At 38.8% G+C, this 21,707-nt stretch overlaps 1 protein-coding gene across 22 annotated transcripts in view; it reads right to left on the bottom strand.

Moving 5' to 3' along the window:
- The window catches only part of LOC130906179 (peripheral-type benzodiazepine receptor-associated protein 1), a 75,434-nt gene extending 57,125 nt beyond the window's left edge, over positions 1–18,309 (bottom strand). For 20 of the 22 annotated variants that reach the window (XM_057820171.1, XM_057820172.1, XM_057820177.1 and 17 more), the window contains exons 1-3: positions 18,147–18,309; positions 14,355–15,270; positions 1,905–2,012 (exon numbers count right to left, since the gene is read on the bottom strand). In XM_057820171.1, the coding sequence (XP_057676154.1) occupies positions 1,905–2,012; positions 14,355–15,161 (915 nt within the window). In that variant the 5' untranslated portion in view covers positions 15,162–15,270; positions 18,147–18,309. Of the gene's footprint in view, positions 1–1,904; positions 2,013–9,149; positions 10,141–14,354; positions 15,271–18,146 lie in introns of those variants that run through there. The other 2 variants (XM_057820186.1, XM_057820187.1) reach the window with 2 other exon arrangements.
- Between the last annotated feature and the right edge of the window lie 3,398 nt (positions 18,310–21,707).

The raw sequence follows: 21,707 nt of genomic DNA, 5'->3' as shown, positions 1-21,707 counted from the left end.
CATCACACAATACTGTAACTACAACAAATGCTACTAATTCAAACCCCCAAAAATTATTTCATACAGTACTGTATTTTTCTGACTATAAGTCACAGTTTTTTTTTTTTTTCATAGTTTGGCTGGGGGTACGACTTTTACTCTGGAGTGACTTATGTGTGGAATTATTAACACATTATTATATCATTTCACATGTTATTTTGTTGTTTTGGAGTGACACTGATGATTTGGTAAACTTGTTAGCATGTTCTTTATGCTATAGTTATCTGAATAACTCTTAATAGCTATGTTACGTTAACATACCGGCCACGTTCGCATTTCGTTGTTAATGCATCATGTAATATTATCATACTGTACACTTATTCAGCATGTTGTTCTCTATTGTATTTTTATTTTAAATTGCCTTTCAATATGACAGATCTGTTCTATGTGTTGGATTTTATCAAGTAAATTTCCCCCAAAAATGCGACTTATACTCCAGTGCGGCTTATATGTTTTTCTCCTCTTCGTTGGGCATTTTATGGCTGGTGCGACTTATACTCAGGTGTAGGGCTGCAGCTATCGAATATTTTAGTAATCGAGTAATCGACTGAAAATTCTATCGATTAATCGAGTAATCGGATAAAACAAATATATTTTTAGGTGAAGAGCAATTATAAATATACATGAGAAAACAAGACATTTCATTTATCTTGAACCATTTTCAGTCAATCAATGTCTTTATTTTCGATGTATATTGTTGAAAACAGCCAACAATTGCATCTCAGATGTAACTAGAATTTTAAAAAAAAAAAAGAAGACTAATTCACTGCTTTCACTCAAAAAACTTTTAGATCTTATTTAAAAAAAAATCTTACCTAAAAATGCCGTTACGCTTGATAACACACATCACTTAAAAGTTAGGATTTTTTTCCCACGTGTTTCAATTGAATTTCTCTTTGTGTCAAGCCATTTTTAAGTTCTAGTTAAGTTTTAAGTCAGTCTAAACTGTAAGTCCTGATAGGATTTTGTGTTTTTGCAGTGTTCAAAATAAATGTATGATACAGGCTGTATTGGAGCACATTAGGGACCAGTGCTACTTGGTGTTTTATCCAGCAATGACTACTGAGCTAAAATTGATAGTTAGCATGATTAAGTTTTTATTTTACACCCTCATCACTCCACAATGCTATGTTATGTTAAAGCCTGTATGTAAGACACGTTAGCCACGCATCGACAGTGGTCATAATTAATAGAAACCTAGCCCTCCGCAGGGCTAACGTTACGTGAGCTAGTAGCGACAGTAACGTTAATCTTATTTATTAGCGTTTAGCGCTTTTTATTAGCGTTTAGCGCTGTACTGCTTTAAGATGGCGGCTTTTTACTAACGCTGCCCAGACGCCGCCGAGTCTGTCATTTAGCATCTAGTTCAACATACATGTGATCTCTATGAGACGCTACCTGTACCAACGTAGCATCGTGCGGGCTAGTATTTAGCAACGTCGGCGTCGTTTGTGGCGGCTGTCGGCTGCAGTAAGTTTTTTTTTCCCTTACTCTCCGCACGTGACAGCGCGTTGCCCCGCATTAAAAGTAGTCCGAGCAAAACGTGATGCTTAGAGTTGTCAAAATAAACGATTACTCGAGGTGAATAAAATTACTCGGATCAGTTTTTAAACTCGAGTTACTCGAGTTGCTCGAGTACTCGTTTCAGCTCTACTCAGGTGCAACTTATAGTCCGCATAAAAAAAAAATATATATATATATATATATATATATATATATTTATTTATTTATATATACGGTATTTTTCATATATTTTTCATACAAAATACATTAATTATTACCGAATTCTCTGCCTTTCTTATGAAATTCTTTTGAGACACCACTACAGCACTAAGACAAAAGACAAGTGTTGCTTTCAAACTTACCAATAGGCAATTTTCCTCCCTCAGTATGTTGCATGTCTTCTTAAGCTCATCCAGAGCTCGCAAGAGTTCAAAGTTCTGTCGTACCAGAAACCGGTAGTCTGCACCATTCTGGAACGTATATCAAGAAATAGTTAAATATTGGCACAGAAAAACTAAACCTCTAATGAGATATAGTGTGAATGCATTAGGCATGTGCCGGTATGATATTCTGACGGTATGATAACCTTAGCCAAAATATCACAGTTTCACGGTATCACAGTATTGCAATTACAGCTCTAAATGTGTAACAATGAGATATATGGGTGACAAGAAAAAAAAAAAAGGGGGGTTTTCCATTGAATAGGGTTTTCATTTTTCAAAACATATTAGCAAATTGGAACACAAGTATAATGTTAAGTTAGAATGAATTTTATAAAATAACAAAAAATAACAAATATATTCTAATTAAAATTAACACAGCTACAGCTCAACATTATTACCATCAGAACAAAAATAATTGGAATTATTTTCCATAAAAAGCACGTTTGTATGACGACTCATATCATGTTTACGTTATACACACACTCTGTCTCAACACAGTTGCCAGAGAGAGAAAAAACCACCACGTTTTACCACCGCTAGACACGCTAAACACGCTGGAGTTAACTCTTGTAGCTGGTGGGAAACGTTCATGACAGTGTTTACTAAGCTTTAATTTTGTATAAAAGCGAAATCATATTGGAGGTATTGCCTCTTCGGCAGCCACCCTCCGCAAACATGTTTTACATGTAAGTTGGTCCTCCTCCTCTAAGCCATGGCCGTCTGTAACCCGTCTAAAAGCCGTAGTATTCCCGTACCAGCGATTTCGTTTTCTTTGATGGGAGAAAAAGTTCTCCTCCAGCCATTGTGTAGCATACCTGACTCACTGACACTGAGCAACAACTGGTGGGGGAGGGTTGAGCCTTGCAGCTGCAAGCGAGGGATTTTTCCCTGCATTTTTGGAACATAAAAAAATAGCTAATACCTAAGAGACAGTATGCTGGAAAATTTTTGCGGTTCTGAAACTGACGTTTTCATACCACGGTATACCTTGAAACCGATAATAGGCACATGTCTAGAATGCATATCAAATATGATTGAAATCCATGCAATAACAAACTGCCTTTAGCCTACATGACAGCAAAAACTGACAGAAGACCACTCGATAGGCTTTTCATTAAATCAACTGACCAATATATTACATCAAGCTCAGAATATAACAGGAAGAAGAGCTTTACGCCCACACTGCATAGTGGAGAGCAGTGAATCACTGATATTTTGAAAGACGTGGGGAGTCAGTTCGATCCCAAATTTTGGCTTTTCACCTGTGATGGGGGTGGACAGCTGGCCCCGAATATATGCTTTACCTTCACTAGAAATGGGATTCTATCCATAATTTTGCCAGTTTCCTGAAAATATTGAAATTATTAGAGGACTCGATGATAAATTACACTTCCTCTAAATTGACAGGATCACAACAGGCAGTGTTAAATAATATTTAGTCCATTTTTTCCTTCTTCACTTGACATGGATCAGTTAGCAAGGCGGATGCAACTCAGTAGCAAGAGGCCAAGGGTCTCTATGCAAGCTGTCAGGGTAGTCTCAGCATGTGGCAGCTTGACATAATAGGACTGCCTGAGGCAATAGCATTGACAAGATACATTCATGTAGTCTTGGAAATCTCAGCATTTAAACAATTAGAATGTTACTTAAATTACAGTGTCCATTTGTTTGCCCAGGAATGTATGTGCACTTTTTAAGGAGTGATTCAGCAAAGTATACAACTTCCACACCTTTCAAAGCCCCGGCGGGCTGACTTTGCTGCGTTAGCGCTTGTGCAACTCAGAAATATAGTCCGGATGGGAGCTTAATGACTCCACTGATTGTTGACGTGAGAGGGACATTTAATTCTGCGATAAGCTGGTGAGTCAGCTTTGCATCAGCTTTTCCTTATTCTGAAGTTATTTGAGGAACTGTTGTATTTTTTTGGACAATTTAATTTGTTACAAAGTTGTGCTGCTACGCTAGCACTGTAAAATAGCTTTTCAGAATTTATGGCTTCAGTCTCAATAGTAGCAAATACAGTAATTGAGCACTGAAAAAACTTCCAATTTACATATTAGACAATAAATTGAAAACGTAATTATCGTGACAGGCTTAACTGTATTAATATCTCGACACAGTATGAGGGTATTCAAAACCTGTGCAATAAAGTTTTTTTTTTTCTTTTTTTTTTTTTACTGAGGATTAAAAAGGGGAGGAAAAATACATATATGAAAAACTGCTCCTAATGTTCATATTTAAATCATGAAGTTGCTCTTGAAACGTCATCTCAAATCTTCAACACCCTCGGGGTGCTTGATGCTGATGGATTACAGAGTGTCTGCCTTATGCAGCAAGAGGACAAAGAGGCAACACAACAGACTGCCCCCCACCCCAAAGCATAGGAGCTTTTGAGTGTGGTTTAAATAAGTGTTAAAATCTTTCTTAGTGTGTTTTACTTCCCAATGTCAAGCAAACCATGTGTACAACAAACAGGATTTGTTACAAATAAAGATAACCATTTTAGATACGTATGGTCCTCTAATGATGAAACAGGACAATTAAGTGGTTTTCAAGTGCCCAATTCAAATAGCACACTCAGACTGTACAAAACACAGGGCAACCATAAAAAAATCTATAAAGTATATTAAAAAAAAAAGATTAGGAAGGCCATTTCATACGAAAGTATTGGCAGAAGAAGTAATTAAAAATCTATTATCGTAGCTGCATCAATCTCTTGGGACCCAAAGATAAAACAATCAAAATCCCTTTAGGCTTCATCGGATTATTAAGGCGTTAGGTTGTTAGACATTACACAACAAGGGGGGACAAAAAAACAAGGCACTGACAAATAATTCCTTTTAGGAAAGTGCTAGCAGAAGAAAAACAAAGAACACCATCAATAATGCAATTCCGCAAATTGGTTGATATCTGCAAACTCCCAAGCCGTCACCCAGAAATGGAGGGGCTCTAAAATAATTGAAAATATGTATCAATCTAGTCCCATGAAAACCTTGACATTCATCCCTCCTCCTACTCAGTCACTGTCACTACTGCACATTTCACTGGACAATATCTCATCAGGTACAGCTCACTGATTCGAGATGAATTTTTCCCTCGACGTTTTCATAACATGGAGCCATACTGTTAATGCAAATCTGAATTTCATATTCTCGATTAACAGTCCAACTATTATCATTGCAAAAAATATACATTATTTTTCTGTAATATTGTTTTAAATATATATACAGTGCTGCTCAAAAGTTTGTGAACCCCCTCAACATTTTGGAATTTTCTATTATTTCAACCTGATTTCCTAATCAATCAATTCAGTAGGTTTTTTTTTTGTTTTTTTAACAGTTGTGTTGTCGAGACTAAATTAAAAAGTTTTCATCAACTGATGTAGGTGCAAAATTGAACTGTTTGGTCACAACCAAAACCGCCATGTCTGGCGAAAAGTCAACACTGCATACCACCAAAAGAACCTTCTCCCAACAGTGAAGCATGGAGGTGGGAATGTCAAGATCTGGGCTTGCTTTTCATCCTCAGGACCTGGACAACTCCACATAGTCCAGGGAATCATGAATTCTGAGGAATATTGTCAAATCCTAGAACATAACCTGACGCCATCTGTTTTGAAGTTAAAGCTTGGCAGAAGGTGGCTCATGCAACATGATAATGATCCAAAGCATTCCAGCTATACAACCAAGGAATGGCTGAAAAAGAAGAAGATTCGTGTTCTGGACTGGCCCAGTCAAAGTCCTGACCTAAATCCCATTGAAATGCTGTGGCGGGACCTGAAGCGAGCAGTTCATGTGGGGTTCACAAACTTTCGAGCAGCACTGTATATATATCCTTAAATACAGGGCAATATTGAAGTGACTGAATTTGCATTAAGCAGTGCATGACTATTGTTCCGTAGAGATATTCTACACACTGTAAGCAGACAGCTAGACAGTGGGGTGAGTTTGACTGTACTCCGGAGAATACATCAACCAACCCATACATCAATTATTCATAATTAAATAAATATATTAAATATGCAGGGACCATGTGTAAATAAAAAAAATGAATAAGTGATAAAAGAACATTTCATTTTAGAGATGTTTGTTATCTTTAACAGAAAATACAATCTGTAAGTATTTTAAACAATGTGATGAACACCGAAAGTGCATCAAGATTTGTGTTAGGCAGTTCAAACAAAAAAATAGTGAGTGTGATAATGAGGTTTTATGCAAAACTGTTCCACTTTATGCTCTCCCACAGGTACAAACTAGGTCGACTGAGATATGCAGTGCTAGCATTGGTGTGTCTTCTTCACGATAACACCTCTGAGCATAATGATCTATAATTTGCCACTCCTTGCAGAGAAAAAATAAAGTCCACCAAAACTTAAGAAATGCTACTTGAGAAAAGAGCTAACAGTTCAAAACACACCATACAAAAGAGGGGGAAAACCCTTTGAAGATTAAGTTGTAAATAATACCTCATGTAACAGAAAAACTGTAGACCATTGTAAGATGTTTAGTTACAGCAGAACTTCTCAAATAGTGGAGCACATGCCCCACCAACTCGAAGGGGGAGCGATGCCAGGGGTGGTGCATGTGACCTCAGGGAACATACTTTTTGCCTTACTAGAATAAAGTAATTGCACATCCAGTCAGTGGGTGGCAAAGGCGCTCTCATTTTCAGAGTGCGCGCAGTATTTTTGAACCAAACAAGAGCACACAGCAAAGAGCACTTGAGATATGAAGAGCTAAGACGAGGAAATATGACAAAGCGTATGTAGTGTTCGGCTTTTGGTGTTGACTTTTAGTAAAGTGGGAGACGAAGAAATACCAGTCTGTTTACTGTGTCTAAAAATGTTTGCAGCGGACAGCAGGGAGCCAAATCAATTAGGACGTCACCGAAAGACATTAGCTCTCAATCACATTGATAAACCGCTTGATTTTTTTTTCCTAGTGAAAAACGTGCCTAATATTGACAACAATCGTGGTACATCAGTAAACCAGCGAGCACTGTTAAAGTCATATAAATTGGCATACTAGGTTGCTCAGTGCAATATAACCCAACACCATAGCAAAGGAGCTGATACTGCCTGTAGCAAAAAAGTGTCCCGCTGTCCAATGAAGCTGTCGTTTTTGTTCTATTAATTTTTGTTTATTCGGTCAAATTGTTTGACATAGTGTCCTCATGAGTTAATGTTTCTAATCAATTTGAATTTATTTGTATTTATTGATTTTACTAAATTTTATTTTTCAGTATAAAATGGTCAAAAATGTACCTTGAGTGTATTTTTACAGTTTGGATGTGACTTTTTTTAATTCAGGCAAATTGATGCGCTTTGTCTTTTCTGTTGCAAACAAAACAATGTTAACAAAGTTCTACTTTAATGTAAGTTGAGCTATATTACTTTTTTCTTTAATATAAAAAGGCAATGTTATGCAAAGGTGTACTTATAATACTTTTATAGACAAATGATACTATTTACAGTGGCGGCAGAGAGTTAGGTGGGGCACGAAATATTTACGTCTTCCTGGGTGGGGGTTCAACAGAAAAGAATTGAGAAACACTGAGTTACAGAATTATTAGCATCAAAAAAAGATGCAGTGTGAGTGTTTAACTAAACAAACACTTGGGCTGCAACATGTTATGCAAACAGGTGTTGATCACAGAGGACCACACAGTCAACAAGCTTGTGTCAAAACAGAGGAATCCAATTGGCTGCTTTGCTTATTCCACAGTGGTTGAATAATAACAATATAATAGAAATAGAATATTTTTATTAACATTTTTAAAATTGTGGTCTATTTTCCTCCTAAGAATATTGTCAAACACCCTCAGGGAAAATATTTATCGATGGTAATTACCCTCAACTTATCAACACTGCCACCCACTTGAATTCAGATCATATGAGGGACGCATCAGCAATTTTCTACAGCCTGGAGAAATACCAGGCTCTAAAAAAACTTTCCATGTGACATTTCTCTGCTTTACCAATTGGAGATGAGCTAGGATTAAAATCTTTTCAGCTGTACACATCTATGAATGATTTGTTTGACATCATGCTACAACATTCAGTCTAACATACAGAATTGAACGTATAATCTTGTCAATGGCAGGCAAGGAGTTAAATACGATGATAAAAAATAGACAGTAAAATCAACTTTTGAGTGTAATATTTATGTATGTGGATTCCAGGCCTTAATGGTGTTTGTTTTAATTCCCCAAATTGCTCACTTGCCCTATAAAGGGTGGGGTGGAAAATTTTTCACAAAAGTAACAAAGAGCAAAACGTCTAGTGCTGCATCGATTAATTTGAGTAATTGAATTAAAAAAGCTTCGAATCAAATTTTGCTGCTTCGAGTATTCGTTTGATTAGAGTGGCATTGTAATGGTTTGTTTTGATTGTGCATGGCTAAATACAGCTGCTCCTAGTTAAGACCAACATAAGGTTGTAAGTTTTTAATATTTTTTTATGCACTCGTAATTTTGCTTAGAGGTATAATGAGCTGTTTTTTGTGGGAATAAGAGTTTGAACGATCTGCTAAGAGCATTATTTAAAAAAATTTTTTTTTTTTTTAAAACGTTACCATTTCATAGCATTTAAGCTAGCGGAATTTTGCAAGTTAGCCAATGTTTCTTTTGTTGTACTTTGATCCTCATTTATTTATTACATAAAATATATTTTTTTTTTTTTACCATCTGAGGCTAAGCTCGGGTATTTTATTTTTAAATGGAAGTGCAATTCTGCATAGTTTGAAGAAACATTTTACATTTCCTAAAATATATTATGCAACGCAATAAATGTTCCTGAACCGATAACTCAATTATTTGAACTAACTAGTTGATAGTTTAATAGACTACTAAAACAATCGATAGCTGCAGCCCTAAAAATGTGTATCTTTCCATCTATTTGTAACAACTTCACAAAAAAACAAACTCTTTCTTGTGGAAGAATCTATTCATTAACTGGTTGCTAGAATTCCTTTTTTGGCAAAAAACAACAGAATTCTTTTAATGAGTTGAAAGCTTTTAAATAAATAAAGTCTGATTGTCTATTAGCTACAAAAGTTCCAAAGTCTATAATACAAGTTTTTTGCCCCTCATATTTACATAAAGTGGAACCGAAAAAAAAGTTTGTTTTGTAGTGTCAACTTGTCAAGACAAAACAAAAACATGTACCTTGTGTTTAACTTCTGCTTCAAAACCATTTAGGTTTGCATAGAGTGAATGATGCCTCTTCCCTAACAGTGATGTTGAAGGTACAGTTGGTATTGGCTTGACTGAGAGTCCTTGACCCTCATCTCTCTGGTCTTCTGAATTCCTCAATTCTTGTCGTGTTTGGGTCTCTTGTCTGCACTCCATTTTGATATGTGCAGATGTCTGTTCAGGCGGCTCTGGCCGAGTCCACAAGTCATACATCACTCTCAACTAGTCAAAAAATGCAGCTTTTAACTTGATCAACAAGAATAAGGCAGAACTCTGGCAGGTTTTATCTTGAAGCATTACGACGTACAAAAGCAGGTCTATTTCATAGGCAAATTTACCTGCCAATACCATACCACCTAAAGGCTAAAGCTGTTAAGTGCCTTGTCCTTCTCTGCGCAATGGCATTTTCTAAAATGATGGCGAGTGTCCTCAAAAAACACAGGACAGAAATTGGTCCCAGCTTCCGATTGCAATTCAGTTACAATCATAGTCCCAACACTCAAAATGTTCTTCGTACTGAGCCAAGCTTGAGAGCAACGCGAGGCTCCTAAACAAGATTGTTGATTCACGCCTTACAACGGTCGTTTGTGGCTAGTTTGTAACATCCAGGAGAAGCCAGTAGAGGTACTACGTCAATATACTGTATATAGGCCCAAACTAGAATAGCAAACAAGAAAAGCTAAAACGAGACAAACATGCAGGAGGAATCCGACTAACAGGTCCCTACTGTGGTGTCCCTGTAAGGCTGGGATGTCCGTGGTATTGTAGCTCCCCCTTTTAGGAGTCCATGGCTTTTAAACAGATGCAAGAAGACACGGTGGGCTGCTTGAGCTCATGTTATTTCCAGCGTCATAAAGGTGAAGAAAAAGGACGATTGAAAAAATGAGTGTATCAGGCAGTGGGTGTCATTGAGAGAAGGGGGTGGGGAAGACTATTCCATCATCCTATCACAAAAAGGCAAGCGTTCACGCTGGGCCCAATCATAACAGCGACTATAGCTCGTTTCCATGGAGATGACGCTGGAATGATGTTGGCTCCCTATTGATTGTTCAAAAGGCAACACACACTGCAACACAGGGAGGCTGCACAGTTGAACAACTGTAACTAATCCTGATGTGTTGCTGCAGTTTTACACTTGTAAAACCAATTAAAAACCTGACAAGATTCTGAGACTAACGATGACAAGGGAAGCTTCTTTACATACCAGTACTTACCGAGAAAAAAGTTCTTAAGGTGAAACCTGTATAACTTTGAAACACAACATCTACCTTTAAGAGGGCTTCTCAATTATTTTCTGTTACGCCCCCCTCAGGAAGATGTAAACGTTTCGTACCCCCCAACTCTCTGCCACCACAAATGGTGAGTACTTACATAGCGCTTTATATAAATCTATTAACATTATTTTGTTTGTAACAGAAAAGACTAGAGCTAGACTAGACTAGAGCGCATCACTTTGTCTGGAAAAAAAGTCACATCCAAAGTGTAAAACATTTTTTGACCATTTAATACTGAAAAATAAAAAAATAATAAAATAAATAATATTAAAGTCCGTACGACAGGATAAAAAAAGTGTTAATTAGCATTATTATGTGAATTAGAATCATATTTTGAGACGATTCGACTATAAACAACAAATTGGCAAAGCGCAGATGACGAAAAATTAGTCTTTTAATTTGCGGTGTAGCCACGCCTACCATTATAGGGCTCTAGCGTCCCCAACAGGAGGATGAAGTCAGCAGCAGAATGGTTTAATCTGATTTACACTTCAGCCTATGTCATGAATACGCGGGCAAGCAGGTGGTGTGGACCCAATTGCAGGGAAACAAAAAGCAGCAAGGCAGGTGGTGGTGAACTCAAAAAACGTTTGAATAACAACTAACCAAAAGCACAAAGTACAACCAAAAGGACTGGGGATCAAAAAGGCAATGTTCAAACCAAAACTTACTTAAACAGAGGGACTGCTACATGAGGGCTTGGACAGGACTTGAAATTGACGTTGACATAGACATAGACAATGAAGCAACAAGAAGTCAAAAGAAACTGGGAGCTTATATACACACACAGAGACGAGGGGTAACGACAACGAGGAACAGGTGAGCACAGGAGGAATCAGGCTGGAAGATACACTAGGAGGTACAACAGGTGAAATCAATGGGCAATCACAGGGATAAGTCACACTAGGAGAAAACCAACACAAAACCTAACAGCCTGTTGAGGGGGAATTATTCATAACGGGGAAAATGCGACAAAGAGAGCAGTAAAATGTCACGAAGAGGACCAGGCGAGGAAAATACAGCTCGCCGTTTCACTGGACCCACGGTGGGCTAGCAGTGCTCGTCACTGGGAATAAACGCTGAAAATAGCCCATTCTCGGCCGAAATCGAAGCACCGAGCTGCTCATGACCAAGCCGAGGAAATCGCATTCTCGGTGGGCAAGCAAAGAGGACCGGGGGTCGACAAGCTGCTGATCGCCGGCCACAAAATGCAAGCCACTTCCTTTTTAAAACGTGTGCCATGACCCCAGTAGTTGACCTAATGCAAAACACGATGTTTACTCACTTCCTTGTAAGTCCAATGGTCCCACAGCTGTCAAAATTGTTTACGCCAGGGGTGGGCAAACCGGTCCTCGAGGGCCGCAGTGGGTCCTGGTCTTTGTTCCAACTGATCCAGCACAGAGGTTTTAACCAATGAGGTTGAAATGGAAACAAGAAGCACCTGACTGCAATCAACTGATTGCACTTATAACACACCAGATTGGTGAAAAGGTGTCCTCTTGATGGGTTGCAGCAAAAACCCGCACCTACAGCGGCCCTTTGTGGAATAGTGTGCCCACCTTTGGTTTACGCCAATCTCGGGGTGAACGGGAACTTTTTGAAACCCAAAAAGGCTCATACGCCTCTTCCTGATGCAGCAAAATGTTTCTCCAGCACATTTGGCTGGCGTGATACCGAACGAATTAATCCGCAAAATCAACTGAATCTGCAGTCGGTCTGCATACTGTAGTATTGGATGTATACTGAAGATGACTATCCCGCTGACGTCACACTTGAAAACCTCGTCAATCCAGGAAGTCGCTCATTTTCATGGTGTGGGATTTAAAAAACTGAATAAATATATCGATCGCTTCCACTCACATCCAAGCGGTCCATTTCATTCAGGAGCATAAAATATCGCGGAATATATGAAATACACATGCTTTTTGCTGTCATACGCACTTGAAATTGATTAGCAACATTAACTCATGAGGACAGTATGCCAAACAATTTGACCAAAAAAGCAAATTAATAGAACAAATAAGACAGTGTTATTGGAGAGAGGGACAGTTTTTGTTTTTGCTGCAGGCAGTATCAGCTCCTTTGCTATAGTGTGGGGTTATTTTGCACAAAACAACTTGGTATGCCACATTATATGATTCTCAAAGTGCTCACTGGTTTACTGATGTAACACTCACAAAGCGGGACGATTGTTAGCAATACTCGGCCCCTTTTCGCTGAAAAGAAAATCAAGCGACTTAACAATGTGATTGGGGTCTAATGTCTTTAAGTGACGCCTTAATTGATTCGGCTTCCCTGCTGTCTGTTGCAAATATTTTGAGACACAGTGACACAGTCAGACATGTCTTTCCTCGTCTTCCACTATACAAGAAGTCAAAGCCAAAAGCTACATACGCTTCATCATATTTCCTCATCTTAGCTCTTCATATCTCCAGTGCTCTATGCTATATGCTCTTGTTTGGTTCAAAAATACTGCACACACTCTGAAAATAAGGGTGCCATAGCCACCCACTGAGTGGTTGTGCAATTACACTTAATGTTCATTGGCCCCTCCCAGTCAACATTTGGACGTCTAGCTCCGTCAATGGCACTAAACGATGAGCATTAATTGCCTGGCACAGCCAGACTATTCTCCCTGTATTTTTCAAACACTGTGAGAAATAGTCTGGGACCCAGCCTATTAACGGCCTCTCGAGCAAGGTACAAAATCAACCGTCCAATCAGATTCGTTTATTTGCATGACGTGTTCTTAAAGAGTAATGTCACTCTTGCGCGCCGAAAGTCGTCTCTAACAACAACACAGATGGCGAACGGGAGAGCCGAGAATATGTTCCAATCTGCGGTAAAAACCAGTTTTAAATTACCAAAAACACATCGAAACAACTCATTGACAACAGTCAACATGACTCGGGCTAGCCGTGTTGAATAAACTTCTCCATTCTCCGCTCACGCTAATTACTTGTCGCTTTAACAACGTCACATCTGCCCGTCACTGGTTGGTCCACTCCGCTGTCTGTTTGCTGTGGCTTGCTCCGCCCTCGGATTTTGATCCGCCGGACGGTCGCCAGACTCAATCGCTGGAACAGTGGTGAGTCTGGTATACCAGGCAAGAGCATTCACAGTTAGCCCTCACAGTTTAAATGGATTGGGTGTCTACTGTAGATACCCCTCATGACAGGGTACCTAGTTAACAACTCTCAGTAAATTTTGTCACCTCTAAAGTACTTTACTCCTCCTTTTGTGTTCAACTTGACTGACTTTATTAGAATGAGATACAATGGGTTCAACAAGTCAGAGTTGCTTATTTACCATCTTTTAACAACTTTATAGCCATCACTTTCATTGAAGCTGCATTTAACGTGCTTCAGAACAACTTAGGCTCAAGACTTAATGACTCACATGCTTTTTCTTTCACAGTGCAGGACACTATTCAATCTACTGTTGCATAATGTGGTCACAAGACTATTGCTTTGGTGGCCTGATGGATGAAATAACTGCCACAGAATAATTAATCTTCTATTCCATTCACGTACGTTTACATGGCAAGTATACAGCATGTACTGGTACGGCTGTTGCCGTTATGAAAACCCTAATAGAACAAACTTGACTTGTATTTTGACTGCTGTGTGATAATGCTATGGATCTACAAATGTTTGTCTCTTGATGCCCCACCAGTTTATGAGTCACAATTCTCTAAAAATGGTATGAATTCTGGCCATTGTAAAAAAACCTGACAAGAATCAAAAGATGTAAGCTTGCTAATAAGGCACATAAAGTAGTAAACAAACTGAAACTTTTGTTTAAACTGCGCAGTAACCCATGACCATTATAAACAAACACGGATTAATCAAACATAACCGAGAAGAACAAAAGAGTATAATTCGGATAACATTAGGTAGCTTACCTCCATGTTTGTGTCCACACATTTGAAGGGAGGGGACTCGTCTGACCCAGTGGACTGTGTGTGGTAGGATAGCTGGTCGTTGCACTGTGCATGGGGAGTGTTATGAGGGTGACAGATTTTTAGAGCACTGCTCCAACAGGTGTCCACTTCCACACTTGCAGTACAGGCGTCCACTCCCAACAAGTCATTGCTTGCTGACTGTTGTATCGAATGGTCCGGTTTGGTTTTCTTTTGGGATGAACAAGAGGCAGTTTTGGATCCACGCTGCGAGGTCCTAGAGTGGGTCAACTGAGGCACGATCTGACTGATGCTGCTGCTATTTTGGGTTAAATGTCTTGCAATTTGTCTTTTGTGCAAAAAATCTTGGTGGGTTTCTAACAGGTGGCACAGTATGACGGCTTTTTCTAGCTCCAATTCTTGCCTTTGTAATTTAGAGACTTCCTGCTCACTATTTAGCTTTCCAGACAACATCAGCAACAGCTGCTCCAGATTTTTTTGTGTTTTGCGTGCGGAGCTGAACGTATCAATGGTACTGCCATTAAAGGGACACCGCTGACTGCTGGAGTGTCTCTTTTTTTGGCACACATGTCTTGAAGTCACTTGCCTAACAGACTTCAGCGGTTCCTGTAGGTGCCTTAGCTCCACAGGGATGGTCTGGTCTGTTTGCTCCTCCTCTACTTCCACAGCAGCACGTAATGTTTCCAGCTCCAGTCCATTGTTGGTCTTGGCTAGATGAGGTTTCTTAGACGACAATACCAAAGAGTTATCTCCGTCTTTTTTCATTGTGCCACAGTCACAGCCGAGCATGCAAAGATGATACTGTCATCTCTTTATAGTGGATCGCAAGCTGATATGAATGAGGTTGGTTGATGGACAGCTTGTCAGACATGCAGCATGCAGTTGTCAGACCAGGCCACTAGAATGATGAGACAGAGAAGGATGTACTGAATAGAAAATGGTAGGACCAGAAATGCAAACATTAAAGTCTAGTAATAAAATCATGGTAGTACGATGACAAAATGCAATGGATTTCATTGTATGCATTGTGCAACTTATGGCTGGTCGGTGTATTTTCAAAAAGGATTCTGACTAGAGATGTGCCAATCACATATTTTTGAATGCGAGTCGACTGACTTTGAGGAGCCTGATACGGAGTCCAACGAGCAAGTTCACAATTTATCCAGTGTGATGAATTGAGCTATTTTGGTTGTCAGTTTCTTGACGTTTTTCTGTCGCTGGATGTTTTCTATTTGTTCCGCAAAAATATAAACATATAGTATAAATAGTACTGTAAACATATATTTTTTCTTTTTTGTTGCAATATCCTTATATCTCTGGAAGGCTGGCACTGAATCATAATGAAGGATTCATTGGCCCCGCCCAGTCAAAATGGTTTGGACTAGACATGTGCCGATTACCGGTTTCAAGGCATACCGTGGTATGAAAATGTCAAGGTTTAAAACCGCAAAAATATTCGTCATGCCGTCCCAAACGTATTTTTCATGTGACAAAAATGCATGGAGAAATCCCTCGCTTGCAGCAAGGCTCAACCCTCCCCTACCCTGTTGCTCAGAGTCAGTGAGTCAGCTGTGCTACACGATGGTTGGAGGAGGTGAAAATCTTGAACTTTTTCTACATATCTAAGAAAACAAACTAGCTGGTATAGCAGGGGTCCCCAAACTTTTTCCTTTGAGGGCCACAAAACTTTTCCCTTCTCTTATGAGGGGCCGGGGTCAGTTTGTAACAGAAAAGGTGTGACAATTGCAGGAGTGCCAAAATGTAAAGATTTATTGTTTTTCAGAAAGCTACAATCAAATAACCCTTTTTGGATTCTTCACGGAACATAAGTAAATAAAATAATAATAGATAATAACCAAATAACCCTTTCTGGGCTCTTCACAGAAAAAAAACAGGAAATAAATAACACTATTGGAAAAAAACAAACATTTTTTTTTTCAATTTTTTTTTTTTTTGTTCAGGGGGCCGGACCAAATGTGGAGGCCGGCCCGCGGGCCATAGTTTGGGGACCCCTGTGGTATAGGAACACTTCGGCTACAGAAAAGTTACAGGCGGCCGCGGATTAGAGGAGATGTGCCAACCGACATGTAAAACATGTTCATGGAGGGTGGCTGCCGAGGTAATACCTCCAAAATGATTTCACATTTATACAAACGGTTAGTAAACACTGTCATGAACGTTTCCCACCAGCTACGAGAGCTAAGTCCAGTGTGTTTAGTAGAGATGCACGATAATATTGGTCACCGATAATTATCGGCCGATAATGGCAATTATGACGTCACACAGATAATCCAGATAAAACAAAATTAAACCGATAATGCCATCCGATAATTATATACTTGATTTAGCCTCCAAATGTGCGCAATCAACACTTTTGTCCAATTCTGCTGGTTTTAAGGAGGTGTTTTTGCAGTGTAGTAATGTGATATATGTTAGGAATGGCTTCCTTTTAAAGGCATTTTTGTGCAACTTGGGTGTTTACTCTCAAACTAATTGTTGCCAAAAGCTTACCATTACACAATGTCATTGCCATTGTTTAGATGTTGGAATTGACTACTTGTTCATGTTTGATGTGGAAAAATAGCACTAAATTACATTTTTGCACAGTAACATTTGATCTTTGTATACTTTAACATTTTACATACATATTTGAATAGAATTATCGGCGTGACATTATCGGTTATCGGGTGGAAGGGGCAGGAAATTATCGGTTATCAATATCGGTTGAAAAATGTATTATCGTGCACCACTAGTGTTTAGTGTGTCTTGCAGTGGTAAAATGTGTTTTTTTTCTGTCTGGCAACTGTCTGTGTTGAGAAAGAGTGTGTGTATCGTGTAAACATGATTCGAGTCATACACAAATGCTTTTTATGGAAAATATTTTGTTCTGATGGTAATATGTTGAGCTGTGGCTGTGGTTTTAGGCTCACCTAAAGGACTGCATTTATTTTAGTTAGAATATATATTTTTAATTACATCTATTATTATTATTTTGACGCAACATTATACTTGTGTTCCAATTTTCTAATATGTTTTGAAAAATAAACATCCTGTTCAATCGATTTTTTTTTTTTTTTTTTTTTAACCAAAGTAACATATTTTAGAGCTGTAATTCCAAAACCGTGAAACCGTGATGTTTTGGCTTAAGGTTATCATACCGTCTGAATATTCGGCACATACCTAGTTTGGACATCTATCTCCGTCAATGGCAGCCAATGAGTCAATATTTGAAAATAAAATTAAACATTATTTTAAACTGAAATGACGTGGTCCAATCGGGGAAATCCCTAATTTTAACCGTACCCAGTAAAATGTGACTATCCTAAAAATATTACTAACGGGATTAGTAACTAACAGATGATTGAGATGAAGATGAAGACCTTACTAAAGTGATTTCTTAAAATTCAACTACTGCTACCATCGAACAGTGTTAATCCAGGAATGCAACAAGTGGTGTAGAGAAATATACTAAACACATAAAGACAATTAATTACAGTGTGACTATTATGACATCTAGAGTGCGCAAAATCCAGACGACAGGGACGCTGACAAAACTAATGGCTTATTAGTAGTTCGCTACTTAATTAGCTTACAGGGGAAGCCTACACTACATTTGTGCAAACTACTTAAATTTATTAATGAAACAAAAAAAAGTGACTCTCAGGCACTTTGGGTAGCTGGAATTCCCTCTTACAAGCTAACTTTTGTGTGTTTTGTTAGCCAACATTAGCGTAATGGTTCCATATTAGTGGCTTCAACTCAAAGAAAACTCACCTCATAGCGGATTGAAACGTAATGGACCCCAATCACCTATTTGTGAACATTAAAACTACGCGAAACTGTGACACCGTTAGCTCCCAGAGATCCTTGGAGCCATGGGACAGAGGGTTTGTTTATCCGTAAGGAATATGTCACCCGACTGAGTGACAGGACGGTCCAGGAGTGGTGGCTGTGCTGCATTCAGGTACCCTCCGGCTATTAAGTTTTGGTCATGGCCCTGGTTTTAGTCTTCTCCGACTTTCCTTGGAATCATCAACGTCATTTGCGTGGTTAGAAATATATATATGCATATAGGCTAAAGAAATAAAGATGTTTTGATAGTTTCAATATACTGATGATATTTCCGTTATTCACCAATTAAGCCAACGTTTTTTCGATGAGGACCACTAGTGGTGATACCCTGTCAATGCCAGGAACGATATTACAAAACATACAGTACAGGCTTTCAAATTTGGAATGATTTCTTATAGAATAACGTAAAATAATTTGACTGCTTTTACTAAGTAATCACAATTTAACTCCTACCAATTGGGTGTTACTGATTGGGTCAAGCAAGGGGAAACGTTGCCACCCCCCCCCCCCCCCCCCACACACACACACACACATTTTTAATACTGTATTTGTGCTTACATTAGTGCTGCACAGGTAACATTTTTTGCTCCCGATACCAAATCTGATACCTGGCTGTGTATGTATTTTTTTTCTTTTAATACTAAATGACTAACTTCATTCATAACCTTTTAAATGTAAAGTAATTGCTATCATTGCTTGATAAAACACTGCTTAACTCACTGGCTGCAATTGACTAATGTCCAAGACGTCCAATCGATTTGAAATGGCAGCAAATGAATGTTCTTTCCCATCAAACTACATCTTGAAGAGTACACATTGAGCAGCATCAGTGTGTTATTTCTTTCTATTCCCGATAGCAATGAACTCAATTTAATGTTATATCGATGCAACGCTTCCCAGATAGCAGACCGACATTGAATAAACATTGATTTTCCATCAAGATCATCCGTATGGTTGACAATTTTCGACGTCAAGTGACGTTGAAACAACGTTGTTCTATGGTATGTCAGGCAATGGTTGGGTTAACATTGTTTTATAGTTGATGAACTAATGTTGACAAATAGTTGATTTATGATTGACTGGGAAATATGATAGAAAAGTCATTGAATTACGGACGAGCGAGCGTTTTGGTCAAAAACATAACATTGATTCAGCGTTGTTCCAATGTTATTAATAATCAAAATGACGTTTAGGTTTTGTAAGGATTTCAACGTTGAAACAACATTAATTGAGGGTGCAAAAGTGTCGTTGATTCAACAATATAAGATGGTGTTGAAATTCGCCTCCCTAGACAAGCCGCACGGAAACAGCGACAGCTGAACAAAGTGCCGCTCTGCCGATGCTGCCTCCGCGCGCGCCAACCTGGAAGGCGGTACTTCGCGCGTTCATCTCTGATATTAACCCTTTGTACTAACTCCATGTTCCAAAAGTTTGAAAAAGACTCGCCGAAAGCAGGTTGACAATTTATTCGTCGACAATCGTCAAAAACAAGGCAAAAACAGACGACGGAGGGACAATTCTGGATCCAAAACAAGGCTACATGTTTCCGAGCAGCAAAATCTGTCCTATCTCAGTGTCCAGTGTTTTTTAAGTCCGTGGGCCGGCCGAAAGTGTGTCCAGGCGTTGCTTTGGGATCATCCCCCTCTGGCCGGTTTCGGGCTGTTTAGGTTCGTGCGTGGATGGGATGTGGTTGCCACAGCGACCGACGCTGGTCTTGACGTCACAAGCGCCTGCTATCAACTTTGTTATCCGGGCTGGCACTACTTGTTTTAGGACAAAGCGCGGTGGTCTTTGTCCTTGTTCGTTTGTCGGGAGGACTGATTGCCAGAGTTGGTGCGTCAATCTTGCTCGTGGCGCACACGTTTTGGGCTTCTGTGATAAGATGGCGTTGTGTATCTATTCTGTTTCTTTAAACTATGGTGTGCTATTTATTTTACATTAGGTGTGTTAGAGTAGTGCAGTCTGACAGTGAATATGAGAAATGATACTATCCCTGATTGATTATATTACGTGTGTTCGAGTAATGCAAACAGTTAGACGGTGCCTACGAGAAACGGTACCATTTTTCCTTTTCCCCCTCATGAGCGCCGATAAGGTGATTCACTCTACTGTGTTCAAGGCCACTGAGTGGAGTCTGCCTAAACTATAGTTAAATGAATGTGTTATACTAATGCAAACAATTATATGGTGTGTGCGAGAACGGTACCTTTTCCCTTCAATGGACAACGAAATGTTGATCCAACATCTTTTCAATGTCGGTCTGCTATCTGGGCAGTATGCACCCAGATAGCAGACCGAAATCCTGAAACCCTCAATGTCAAAGTGACATTGTGATGTTGATGTGATGTTTGTGACTATTTGTCAAGGTTAGTTCATCAACTATAAAACAATGTTATGTCGAAAATGTCGATGTCAACCATACTGATGATTTTGTTGGAATATCAACATTTATTCAATGTCGGTCTGCTATCTGGGTGTATATGGATGGTTCGTCACTGTCAAAACAATTTAGGATAAGCTTTATCACTGACTGTTAGGCTGTTAAACCCCCTCAATATTCAAGAAAAATGAATGAAAACAAATTTCCTTGTTCACAAAATCCAACAATATTCACTACTTTATATTTTAAAAGGTAAAAGCCTAAATTTTGACTACTTAGATACCATAATATTGTAAATGTCATGTAACACTATCGTAACAATAATATTGTTACTGCAATCTAATAAAAAATGTTTGTTTTGGGAGTGAGGGGGGATTCTAATATCACTTTTCTTATAGAAATAACTGTGTCCCACATCACTTATTTAACTGCTCCTTGTCATGACCCAGCTACATAATTGGCCATGACAAAAGATGACAGGAAGATATCTGTGTATCAAGTTTAAACACTTTCTACATGATTCCCGATGCCATAGTAGTATACCACCAACCCCTATTTTCCCTCTCTCCACTCATTATCTAGCCAATTGGCTCCCCCTGCCAAGCGTACCTAATTAATGCATGCAAGACAATTGAAAATTGCGAGGCATACATACAATGATTTGTTACAATATCAATTCATTATTATATTACGCTAATATAAAGAAGTCTTAAAAGTCAAAACCACCAGTTAGATTATTAGTAGATAACATGCTGCTTTTGTTTACAGCGGATTGTTTTAGGTTGCAGCGCTACTTGATGCATTTTACATTTGTGGCAGGTCAGTTAAACGTCAGTTTAAAAAATACGTGAATTGGGGGGAGGGGGGGGGGCTGTCATAATTGTTGTACAGTATATTTTTTAACCAAATAATTAAAAATCATGGGAATATCGATACCGTGCTATAAAATGACCCATATCATGATAGATTTTCCCATATCGCACAGCACTAACATACACATTAACATCATGTGCATCAACATGAAAAAAAAAAAAAAAAAAAAAGACACACCCACAGCATCTGAACGGCAGTCTCCCAATGGGATTATACAGAGGCGAGTGGGA

Source organism: Corythoichthys intestinalis, chromosome 18, assembly GCF_030265065.1.
Source record: "Corythoichthys intestinalis isolate RoL2023-P3 chromosome 18, ASM3026506v1, whole genome shotgun sequence".
Classification (NCBI taxonomy): Eukaryota; Metazoa; Chordata; class Actinopteri; order Syngnathiformes; family Syngnathidae; genus Corythoichthys; species Corythoichthys intestinalis.
The sequence above is the reverse complement of the archived record's forward strand: the minus strand, read 5'-3'. Positions and strand labels throughout refer to the sequence as shown.